This window comes from Erinaceus europaeus, chromosome 13 (assembly GCF_950295315.1).
Source record: "Erinaceus europaeus chromosome 13, mEriEur2.1, whole genome shotgun sequence".
NCBI lineage: Eukaryota > Metazoa > Chordata > Mammalia > Eulipotyphla > Erinaceidae > Erinaceus > Erinaceus europaeus.
This window is the reverse complement of record NC_080174.1, coordinates 35017701-35030263: the sequence shown is the minus strand read 5'-3', so window position 1 is coordinate 35030263 and position 12563 is coordinate 35017701. Positions and strand designations below refer to the sequence as shown.

At 37.2% G+C, this 12563-nt stretch overlaps 1 protein-coding gene across 2 annotated transcripts in view; it reads left to right on the top strand.

The window, feature by feature from the left end:
- ORC3 (origin recognition complex subunit 3) overlaps positions 1 to 12339 on the top strand; it is an 85817-nt gene extending 73478 nt beyond the window's left edge. For both annotated transcript variants that reach the window (XM_007528708.3, XM_060205501.1), the window contains exons 15-20: positions 10 to 89; positions 1465 to 1565; positions 6336 to 6477; positions 8662 to 8778; positions 9677 to 9756; positions 10256 to 12339. In XM_007528708.3, the coding sequence (XP_007528770.1) occupies positions 10 to 89; positions 1465 to 1565; positions 6336 to 6477; positions 8662 to 8778; positions 9677 to 9756; positions 10256 to 10361 (626 nt within the window). In that variant the 3' untranslated portion in view covers positions 10362 to 12339. The remainder of the gene's footprint in view (positions 1 to 9; positions 90 to 1464; positions 1566 to 6335; positions 6478 to 8661; positions 8779 to 9676; positions 9757 to 10255) is intronic.
- Positions 12340 to 12563: the final 224 nt, after the last annotated feature.

Here is a 12563-nt window from a genome sequence, read left to right as displayed (position 1 = left end):
TGTTAAAAGCACAAGTCAAAGAGGAAGAAGATACTTCTGGATCACAGGCAAAGGGACTTCAGAAGACAGACCTCTATAATCTTCAGAAGGTAGGTCACTTCAGTTTTAAACCTCAATCAGGAAGAAAACAAACTTTGTAACTCACTTAAAAATTAATCAGCTGTTAATCCCACTGCCATCTCTATTTTCTTATACTTAGTCTGGAATTCACTATGTGATGTAGGTGGAAACTTCTTACAGCTTTCAGACAAGAAGAGCATTAACTGACAGTAAAGGAAAGTGGGAAGATGTTTGCAAAAAGGAATCTGATTATCTTTTTGAGATACTTGCTTTTTGTAAAAAAAAAAAAAAAAATCAAAATCAAAATATCCAAATGAAACTAACTCATTAGCTTCAGATGTTTTTCTTTGTTTATAGTTCTTATTAGTGGTTTACACGAAAATAAAGTTACCAGGGTATAGTTCTATACCACATTCACAAAGTTCTGCCCCCATTCTTCTTCCAATTTATAATCACTGTAATTCTCATGAAGTTTAAGAGACAGATTTCAGTTTAGTTCATGTTTCAGTTCTCTATATTCTGCATACGAGCAAGACCATTCAGTAGTTGTCTTTTACCTCCTTACTTCATTAACTGTGTTCACCTCACATTTCATCTGTTTTGTCCCAAAGGACACAATATCATCTTTTTTTTTAAATTAGAGTAGTATTCCACTAAATATATGTCCCATAACTTCTTTTCTTGATTTGTATAATACATATTTGCTACAGAGTAGAAACCAAGTCACTATATATCCAGTCTAGTCTTTTCAGATAGTTCTAACGTAGGATCTTGGTTATGAAAGCAAGAACCTTCTTTGTACCATGATACCAATATTTAACATAAAGTTAAAAAGATTGATCTAATCAAAACAAAATGTATAAATTCTATTCAGTCATAGATTAGGGCATTTATTTCTCTTTTCTCCTATAATACTTGATAGAACAGAGACAAGTTGAGAGGGGAAGAGAGATAGAGAGGAAGAAAGACACCTGCAGACCTGCTTCACTTCTGAAGCCTCCTGGCTGCAGATGGGAAGCTGGGGTTCAAATCCAGGTTTCTGCACATGGTAATATCTGTGCTTAGCCAGGTGCACCTCAGAAGTCTTTTTCTTAAATCCAGTAATGGATTATGATTAATGAGCACTCTGCTATATGACTTAGTAATGAAGTGAACTGCCTTTTTGCTCTTTTCCTTCAAAATTCACTTGATAGGAATTTGAAGCAAAATACCTAAGAAGAGAGATTCTTTCCAAGCTTTGAAAGTTAAAAATAAAAACCATCTATTTTGATCTCGTTCTTTCTCTGCACATTATGTCTTATGGAAAAACCATCTACTGCCTCTGCCTGAGTAATAAAAAAGGCTTCTCTTTGAGGAGTTTTAAGTCACAGATTACCAGAAAACAGTATGTTCTTTCATCCGTAGTCCTTATTGGAAATGAAGGAGTTAAGAAGAACAACTAAGAAGCAGAGCAAGTTTGAAATACTCAGAGATAAAGTTGTGAACTTCATTGATAGTATGGTGAGGTGAGTCTGTTGCATTTAAGATCTGAAATTCATGCCATTTTCATTCAGAACAGTAGCATGACTAGTCCTGCCTTTATCTTAGCATGATTATTTGGGGTGGGGGCTGGTGCTGTTGCACCCAGTAGAGTGTACACATTATCACATTCAGGGACTGGGGTTCAAATCCCTAGTCTCTACCTGTAGGGAGGAAGCAAGCAGTGCTTCACAAGCAGTGAAGGTGTGCATGTGTCTCTCTTTCTGTCTTGCCATTTCCCTCTCAACTTTACTATCAAAAAAATGATGACTCTTGGACTTCTGAGACATGCAATAGCATGTCTCAAAACAGTTGGAAAGGCAAATGATTTGTAACCTGGGAGGTGGCACAGTGTATAAGATCTTGGACTTTCAAGCATGAGATCCCCCAAGTTTGATCTTCAAAATCGAATGTGCCAGAGTGATGCTGCTGCTCTTCTCTCTCCAATATATGTATATTTTAAGATTTTCTTTCTTTATGAGAAAGATAGGAGGAGAAAGAACCACATATTACTCTGGCACATGTGCTGCCAGGGATCAAACTCAGGACCTCATGCTTGAGAGTTCAAAGCCCTATCACTGTGCCACCTCCCAGACCACTCTCCAATAGTTTCAAAGCAGATATTGTCACTGCTTATTCCATTTTTTAATAGCTTACAGTAATAGGTCAAGTACTGATTAGAATCAAATACGAAAAAAGATAGCAGCTAGCGTGGCAAGATATTTTACCTGTGAAAGTGTCTGCTTTGCCATGTGCATAACCCAGGTTCAAGTCTACAGCATTGGGAGAAGCTTCATAATGCAGCTGGTATCTGTCTCTGTCTGTCTCTCTCATGACAAGCATTGTTTTCTGATAAATTACCAATCTTTCATAGTGAAAAGTTCTGCTTTTAAGACAGTGTTGGGATAGAGTCATTGTTCCTCATCACTGGGGAGAAATTACTATTACTGTAGAAGAGTTCCAAGTAATCAACCAACTGTGACAAAAGGAAACAAAATGAGGAAAATGATGCAATCACTGAACTGACCTACAAGCCAGAAATTAATCTTTTTGCACTCACAGAGTTAACCTTCCTTACCCTACTAAGCTATCTTACTCTTTTAGCATCTAGCCTCTAGCTAGTCTAAAGATTTCTTTCCACTGCAGGTGGGAACCAGAGGCTTGAACTAGGGTCCTTACACATAGCAGCATGTGCACTGTACTAGATGCACCAACCCCAGCCCCTAACTTTCATTTATAACAGTTGTATAACATTGCCCTTGCTAAGAAAAAAGGTAACTTTTCAATGTAATTTAGCATACTTTCTAGGCCAAATGGCAGACTACTATTTTGATTTTCTACAAATCCCACAATGTAAGCTTTTTTAAAGAAAAAAATTTTACTAGCTTTTTTTTAATTGGATAGAGACAGCCAGAAATCAAGAGGGAAGGGTGGGATAGAGAGGAAGAGAGATAGACACCTGCAGCACTGCTTCACCACTCATGAAGCTTTCCCCCTGCAGGTGGGGACTGGAGACTCGAACCTGGGTCCTTGTGCATTGTAATGTGCACTCAACTAGGTTCGCCACCACCTGGCTCTTAAGCCAAACCAGGCATTCCCCTCTCTTGATCTTTGGCCTGATATACCTGACTGTGCATCTCTTAAGCAATTATTAAATATAGAGGAGTATGATTGAAATATGCTAAGCTATATATCCCAGGTTGAAAGAGATTGTGACTAGCATTTTAAAGCAAAAAAGAACCTAAAGAGTTACATATGAAAAAAAAAAAAAAATCACATATGGTAGCTGATACCCTGAGAGGTCATGGCCTGTACAAAGCCATAGTCAGTCCCAGAATGCTGATATATCTACCAGAAGGTCATATAATGTCTCCTCATTGCCCACAGGGACAGCATCATACATGTTTGCACAGAGCTTGGAATCTGTTAGAAAAGATGTCAAAATAAAAAAATGCAAGCAGTAAACCCCAGAAGCTAAGTCCCTAGCACACCATGAGCTGCTCTTGTTGAAACTACTGAACCAAGAAAAGTTGCTACTTTCTAAATGACTTTTTCCCCCAGTATATAAGCTTCAACTTCAAGTCTATTGCTGAGAGTAGGTGTCCCGTCCCCTGAAAACTAAGTCTTCTACTTGTAAACTCTGATCTGTAGCCAAACTAAGGATCAGGCAGCACTCTGGTCCCAATATCCAAGTCTGCACTTGAATAAAAATGCTAGTAATGCAGGATGTTGTTTGGTCACTGTTCAGCTATGGAAGCAAAATAACATGGCAGACATTTTAATTTGCCTCTGTTGGATATTCTTATAGGAGATTCAGAAAAGTTCTTTTTGTCTTTGGAATTACCTGAATTTTTAAGCCTTAAACATATAGATGTTAAAAAGAAGAATTAATTCACATGAGACAATAGACCCCCCCCCTAAATTAACACTTACCTGATTGCCTCATTAGATTTCCAAGTCAGTGGAATACCCTGATGTTAGTGTGTGAAGATTTTATGGTTTAACGACCCATGCAAGAACACAATTATTCAGCATCATGAAATGATTCCTGAGACAACAACTACATCAATAACTTAATGTTAAGTAAGATAGTAATACTTGAGGTATTATCCAAACATTCTCCCTACCAATTGACTACCTTTCAGGCCACGCAAAAGCTATGTCTGTTGAGGCACAGACCAGCTGATGAGCTCATTATCCATTCAAAATGATTTTTGACACTTTTTTTTACACTCAAGTTGCATTAAAATTGCTTTTCATCTAGTTCATAAATAAATAATCCATCAGCATTTTTATTTTAAGGATTTTTAAAATTTCTTTATTAGGGGATTAATGGTTTACAGTTGAGTAAAACATAATAGTTTGTACATGCATAACATTTTTCAGCTTTCCATATAACAATCAACCTCTACTAGGTCCTCCTCTGCCATCATGTCCCAGGACCTGAATTCTCCTCCCTACCTTTTACTTTGGTACAGTACACCAAACCCAGTCTAAAGTTCCACTTTGTTTTCCCTTCTGTTCTTCTTTCTCAACTTCTGAATGAGATCATCCCATATTCATCCTTCTGTTTCTGACTTACTTCACTTAACATGAACCCTTCAAGCTCCATCCAAGATAAAGAAGGTGAATTCACCATTTTTAATAGCTGAGTAGTATTCCATTGTGTATATATACCACAGCTTACTCAGCCACTCATCTGTTGTGGGACAAAACCTGGGATGCTTCCAGGTTTTGGCTATTACAAATTGTGCTGCTATGAATATAGATATACACAAATCTTTTTGGATGGGTATGTTTGGTTCCTTGGGATATATCCCCAGGAGAGGAATTGCAGAGTCATAGGGAAGGTCCATCTCTAGCTTTCTGAGAGTTCTCCAAACTGCTCTCCACAGGGGTTGTTAATTTACATTCCCACCTGTAGTGCAGGAGGGTTCCTTTGTCCCCAAAACCTCTCCAGCATTTGTTGTATAACATTATCACAGGAGTGAAGTGGTATCTCATTATCTTTATTTGCATTTCTCTGACAAAGACTTTGAGCATTTTTTTTATGTTTGTTGGCCTTTTGGATCTCCTCTATAGTGAATATTCTCTTCATATTTTCTCCCCACTTTTGGATGGGGTCATTTGTTTTAATGTTGCTGAGTTTGGCAAGTTTTTTTTAATATATATTTTGGATATCAGCCTCTTATCTGCTGTATGGCATGTAAAGATCTTCCATTCTCTAATTCTCTAATATCTCTTCATTCCATGTCAGTATTTTTAAACAATTAAAATTTTATGAACATAATTTTTTTTCAATATTCTAAAAGTAGAATTTGACTTCTAATATAAGAGTAAGTAATTCAAGCATAGCAATATTCAAGGTAGCACTTCTGTGATATGCCTATTAAAACATTTTCTGTTATCATCTAAAAAGAATTTCTTAAACTCTTAATTCTAGAACTGAAGCAGATACTTAATGCCTCCAAGAATTCAATGTTTGCCATGGAAGGAATGTGGATTTCTTAGTCTTCTAAATAAATTAGTTAATACTCCAGAAAAGTATTCATGAATGTATTTAAGAAATTCCACCTTACAGATTTTGAGCAAATTTACTTTTTCTTTTTACCAGAGCATTGCTCAACTCTGGTTTATAGTGGGGCTAGGAGTTGAACCTGGGACCTTTGGTGCCTCAGGCATGGATCCATTTATTCTTAAAGGTTTAAATAAAAATTATATATATTATAGCCTAAATTCTGGAATATATCATATATAGATAGATAGATATATATAGATATATATAGATATAGATATATGAAAAGGTATAATTCTGAGTGGGTCTGTACTGAATTTGATTTTTTTTTTTCCATGTTTGATTTTGGTTGTTGATACTGCTTTTTAAATTTCCTCGGTCTTCCATAGAAAATTGACCAAATATGCTAGAATGAAAACAACCCTCTGCTTACAAAAGTTGATACCTGGGACTTGGGCAGTAGCGCAGCAAGTTAAGCTTGCGTGCAAGAACGAGTGTAAGGATCCTGGTTCAAGCACCCAGCTCCCCACCTGCAGGGGAGTTGCTTCACAGGGGGTGAAGTAGGTCTGCAGATGTCTATCTTTCTCTCCCTGTCTTCCCCTCCTCTCCCCATTTGTCTCTGTCCTATCCAACAACGAGGACACCAATAACAACAATAATAACTACAACAATAAAACAAGGGCAACAAAAGGGAATAAGTATTTTTTTTAAAAAGTTGATACCTGACTTTGGGCTGTTTTAGAGAATATCTCCTGCCTCCAGAGACACAGCCTTTACACGAGGTGGTATACTTCAGCGCTGCCCACACCCTTCGTGAACACTTGAATGCTGCTCCAAGAATTGCTGTCCACACTGCACTCAACAATCCTTATTATTATCTTAAGGTAAGAACAAATTCCTTTTTCTGATTTTTTTTTTTTTTTTTGCCATCAGTTGAGTGCCAGCACTATGTGAATCCACTACTCCTGGTGGCTTTTTTTTCTTCTTTTTTTCCTTTTTCAGTTTTATTTGACAAGACAGAAAGAAATTGAGAGGGAAAGGCATAGAGAGGGAGAGTGAGTAGTCCAGGAGGTGGCGCAGTGATAATAAAGCTTTGGACTCTCAAGCATGAAGTCCTGAGTTCGATTCCCAGCAACACATATGCCAGAGTGATGTCTGGTTCTTTCTCTCTCCTATGTTTCTCATTAATAAATAAAATCTTTTTAAAAGAAAAAAGAAGAGGGAGAGAGAAAGACATCTGCAGACCTGCTTCACCACTTGTGACGCATCCCCCCTGCAAGTGGGGTGTAGGCTCAAACTGGGTCCTTCCACATTGTAATACTGTGCTTAACTGGGTGTGCCACCTCCCGGCCCCCTCTCAGATGTTTTAAGAGATTTTAGACCCCAGGCTTGATTCGCTACAGGAATATTATAACTTTCCAATTGTAGTGACTATAGAGTTGGCAGCACTGGTTGTACCTCTTTCATATATTTAAAAAAAAATTTTTTTCTTTAGATTTTCTCTAAGCCTATCAGGGTACCAATAAGTAGACAGCTAATGCTGCCAACTTGTGACCATGTGATAAAACCAGATCACAGGCACTGTGACTTAAGAGTATATTACTGTTATGCTTGTGCAAATAAGGAATGTTTCTTAGACTTAACAGGTCAAACAATATGACTTAGTACAACTACTTAAAAGATCCAAGTGATTGTTTCAGGTGAAGAAAACTAATATATGAAGATTTCATCTTGAATTATTTAGTTTTCAAAGATTTATTTTATTATTCAGAAAGAGCTGGGGAAGCAGGGAGAGAATCAGAGCATTTCTCTGCCACATGTTATGCCAGTGACCACACCAGGACCTCTTGATCAAGGGTTCAACATTTTAAATACTAATTATTTTTTAATGATGTATTTATCACATCTGAGTATGTGAGAGAGCATTTTCACTTTCTGGCAAGCTAAAGTACCAGTCTGGCGCATTTGCTACTGGGGAACAAACTAGAAACCTCAAGCATGCAAAGCTACCTCTCTGGTTATTCATTCACATTTTAAAACTTAGAAAACTTGAGCAGTGATAGGTACAGAAGAAATCTGATTAAACTTAAGCAGTTTGGAGAAGTATAATCTCCATATGCAGGTGAAATTGTTTCAGTGGTTAATAAGAATCATAGATTTCAAAGAGGTTGAAAAATTACTCAATTTTTGAAAGGGTTTGGGTCTGCAGTATTAATGTAGCATTTTCATTGGCAGACATAGCTCATAGTCCTGGTAGTGATATAAGTATTAATATAGTATATTGTTGCTGGAGTTCATGTCATTTTTAATGTTGCAAGTAGCTTTTTACTGAAAAATCCATTAAGAAGTCTACGAACTTTTATGGAAATAGAAATGCATCAATACATGTAATTAATTATTAATATAATAATGTATTAAAATGAAAAATACATTAATAATTTATTGCTTAGATGAGAGATTACATTTCTGAGCCTGGGAGTTTTTTAAATTTTTTGATATTTCTTTTGCCCTTGTTTTAACATTGTTGTTATTGATGTTGTTGTTGGATAGGACAGAGAGAAATGGAGAGAGATGGGGAAGACAGAGACGGGGAGACAGACACCTGCAGACGTGCTTTACCACCTGTGAAGTGACTCCCCTACAAGTGGGGAGCCGGGGGCTGGAACCGGGATCCTTATGCTGGTCCTTGCGCTTTGCACCACCTGCACTTAAAACCCACTGTGCTACCGCTTGGCTCCCATGGGAGTTTTCTAATAGATCAAGACCCAACTCTAAACTAGAACTGTTAAAAAATATATGCAAGGCCAGGAGGTAGGTTACATAGTGATAGTCCACCAAACTTGCATGCCTCCTGCTCCCAGATGCCCTAGGTTTATCATACCACTGTTTTCTATAGTTGAGAAGTACTCTAGTCTTGTGAAAATATGCAAATCTTTAGCGTAAATGCAGCTCATTAAAGGAAACCAAATATTATTAATTTGCTTTCTAAATTTATTGATATCATTAATGGTTGCTTTTATTCCTAGACATTTTTAAAATGGTCATCTTAGCCTTACTATTATTTTTAGAATGAAACCTTGAAAAGTGAAGAAGGCTGCATTCCAAATGTTGCCCCAGATATCTGCATTGCATACAAACTGCACCTAGAATGTAGCAGGCTCATCAACCTTGTGGACTGGTCAGAGGTATGTGTGTATGTGTTGGGGTAGGGTGTATGTATCAATCAAGACAATACTCTTAAAATCTTTTTGTGCTTTTGGTACTTTGTAACTCATCTCCCCCATCCCATGGGAAAACACACTTCATATTTCAAAAGTTTCTGCAGAAAAGCAACTAATTTAGCTCAACAGCCCCATTTCTAAATCCCCTTTGTTCTGAGACATCTCAACCAAGCCAAATCTGCATTCATGCCAGGTTGGACTAAGTATATGGTCTAACCCCACAGCTAACAGTAAACAAAAGCTCAACAATTTAGGTTGCTTCTGTTTTTCCCCAAAATTGAAAGCTGCATTATCATCTAATATTTCCTTTATTGTATAAAAGAAAAAAAAATACTGGAATGACTACACACAACAGGCTTAGTAATCAGGATGTACAAAGAATATTTGGCAAGGCAATGGACAACTGTTATTCTTTAAAATAAATAGCTATTCTTTCCCTCAGAGGAATATTACAAAGAGCTTAACTGTAATAGGCCCTGTTTGGCAGACGTCTTTTCGCCATTTAAAAATACTTATAATCAGCTGCTTGCAAGGAATTGGGCATTTTCCTGGGATAATGGAGGCTGGGGAGTGGAGAGTACAGGACACCCTTTGCTTTTTAGCCATAACTAGCTTCATTTCCCTCTGTGATCCTTCTTCCTGCTCTGAAATCTGATTATTTAGAAACCATTTAATTATCAGTGTGTACTTGATTTAAAATGATTATTTTGAGAATGTAAAGTTTGGTGTGGTAAATAAAAATATGCCAGCTATCAACATCAGTAGTGCTTGACCTGGCTTACTACAGAGCAGCTAAGGAAGTGCAATAGAAAAATATTTGGCAACTGTTGAGATATTTATTTTCTATCTTGTCTCTTGAAAGGCTTTTGCAACAGTTGTGACAGCTGCTGAACAAATGGATGCAAATTCTGTAACCTCAGAAGAAAGGAATGAAATTATCCAGTATCCTTTTCAAACCAGTTCAGTGCCCAAGGACACATTTAGAATATAAGTTTATCGTTTCTTCAGATCTATATTAGAGAATGCTCCAAACATCCTTATCACTTAGCATTAGCCATAACTCATTTCTAAATACTCTAAATTTAGTGTAAAGTAGAAGCAAATCTAAAATAGTTGGTATAAAACTTGTGTCAATATAATTACAGAACTCACTAGAAACTCCTTAAATTGTTACTATTTTTCTGGAGTCATTAATGTACTTTTAGAAGCTGAGAGAACAATGTCTGTGTTATGTGAATGTATAACAATGCCCATGTTATGTATAAGCATTAAGCACTCTGTCTTGTTGACAGTAGATTCTAATGTTTAATCTTTTCTGCTGAGGATTATAATTTTAATTTCACGAGTCTATTTCATTTTACCAATGAATGTTAACACTGACTTTGCAACTATTTTTATTTTTAAATACAGCTTTATGAGTTTCCTTAGCTATAACCTTCAGTGCTCGGTTTATCAGAGCAGTTTCTGAACTAGAACTTTTAGGATTTATAAAACCTACCAAGCAGAAGACTGACCATGTGGCAAGGTTAACCTGGGGAGGCTGCTAGAAAGCAAATCAGTGAAGTGAAAAGGATCACATTTAGCTGAAGAGACAAAGGAGACTCGTCTGCCATGTTTATCTACCACTGGAGGAAAACTGTTTTTCTGAAAAGAATGTATAAGCACATAGACTGGTAACCCTAAACAGGAATATATCAAAATACCTGTTAAGTACTTCAGAATCCAACGAACAACATTGTAACTGCAACCTGTCTCACATCATTTTTAGTAATTGCCCTAAATTGTGAGTAAATGATTTTTGAACATATGTAGTATATGTTCAAAAAGCTCTTCTCTGCAGAAGTACAATGTATGCAGTTGATTTAACAGCACTCATTTCTGCTTCCCTAGTTTGCTGTATTGCTTTCTGCTTAATATATTACATATAGTAAGAAGAGGAGTGTCATATAGCATTACCTTCTAGTGGTAACACAGGTTTTAAAATTAATCAGTGCACGCATTTGCTTTAGTCTTGTAAGTTGAAGGATATAAGCCCTGAGTTGTTTGGCTCCATGCTTAAAAGCAGTAAGTATTCTATGTCAGGATGACCCATCAGAGTATTACCGTCTACTCTAAGGCCTAAATGAAATATCTGCTCTCTTTCACAATAAAAACTCAAGAGGGCAGTTCAGAGTTCATCCTTTTAGAGCACAGAATCTACATTCCCAAGGCCCCAATTTCAATCCCTGACATCATGTTATGCCAGAGCAAACCAGTGCTCTGGTGGTCTCATTTAAAACAAACACACATTAAAGGACTCATCAATGACTCTAGGAGGTGGGACATGGATAACATCTTGGACTCTAAAGTGTGAGGTCCTGAGTTCAGTCTCTAGTATCACATGCCAGGGGGATGCTTCTTGCGTCGTTTTTCTTCTCTTTTGCTCATGAATCTTTTTTTTTAAAGAGAGAACTTGATCAACAATATGAAACAAACATCTCAATTTCACTATTTAATGTCCTATATTCCCAAGAGACTTTTGGGGTGTGTCTTTAGGATTACTAACAAACCAAAATTATCATGAAATTATGGCCAAGGGAAAAACAAACCCAAATTCAGTAAAATGGAAAAACTGTTCTGGTTAGCAAACTGTAGGCCTATGTAACTGCAGCTGTTGTTTTATGAAGAGAGTTAATGTAGTTAATTATTTTTTAATATAAAAAACTCATTAGTTTTGGAGTGAGAAGAGGCAGAATGTAAAGACTAAAATTAAATGACATTAATGTCATTTAATGCTCCCATCCCTCTCCTCTTCTGAAAGCATAGATGCGAGGCCGGCAAGATAGTTCACATGGGTAATGTACTTGCTGCTTTGTCATGGTCGTGAGCACAACACAGGTTGAGTCTGGGGAAAATTTAGTACTGCGGTTATCTATCTGGGGAAAAAAATTAGTCTGGAGTAGTAGAACCTATTGTGAGGATCAAAACAAACCCACATAGAAATGCTAAATGAGGTGGTAGTGCAGCAGGTTAAGCACACGTGGCGCAAAGTGCAAGGACTGGCGTAAGGATCCCAGTTTGAGCCCCTGGCTCCCCACCTGCAGGGGAGTAGCTTCACAAGAGTGAAGCAGGTCTGCAGGTGTCTTTCTCTCCCTCTCACTCTCTCTTCCCCTCCTCTGTCCTATCCAATAACTAACAGCATCAACAACAACAATAATAACCACAACAATGGCAACAAAAGGGGAAAAAATGGCCTCTAGGAGCAGTGGATTCACGGGCCCCAGCAATAACCCTAGAGGCAAAAAAAAAGCTAAATGAAATATATACCAAAAATAGTTTGTCAAAATGACGCCAGTTAAAAAGTAAAACTTCAAGGTACATAGCCCTAGAAAGCTTTGAGGAAGATAATTAGATTGACGGTCTTATCTTCACCTAAAAGATGCCAGGATTCCTTATCCAGAGCTATCTATCACTTGGAAATTAAGAACTTTATAAAATGCAAACACAAACACTACCACAATAAAACTGAATCCATGTGATAATAAATGGTAGTCTCAGTCATTTTGGGGGTTCCTGAGTGGAAGAATGGACAGACCCTCTGCCAAACGGTTTGCTCAGAGCACAGAATATATTTCTGTGGTGTGACAGCTCTGTGATTTATCTGTTAAAGCAACAAAGTACTTTTTCCTCAATGTGCCCCCAACTACTTATCTATCATTTTGACAGTGAAAAACATACAATTATAAGGAATTTCTGTTACCCGTTTGTGT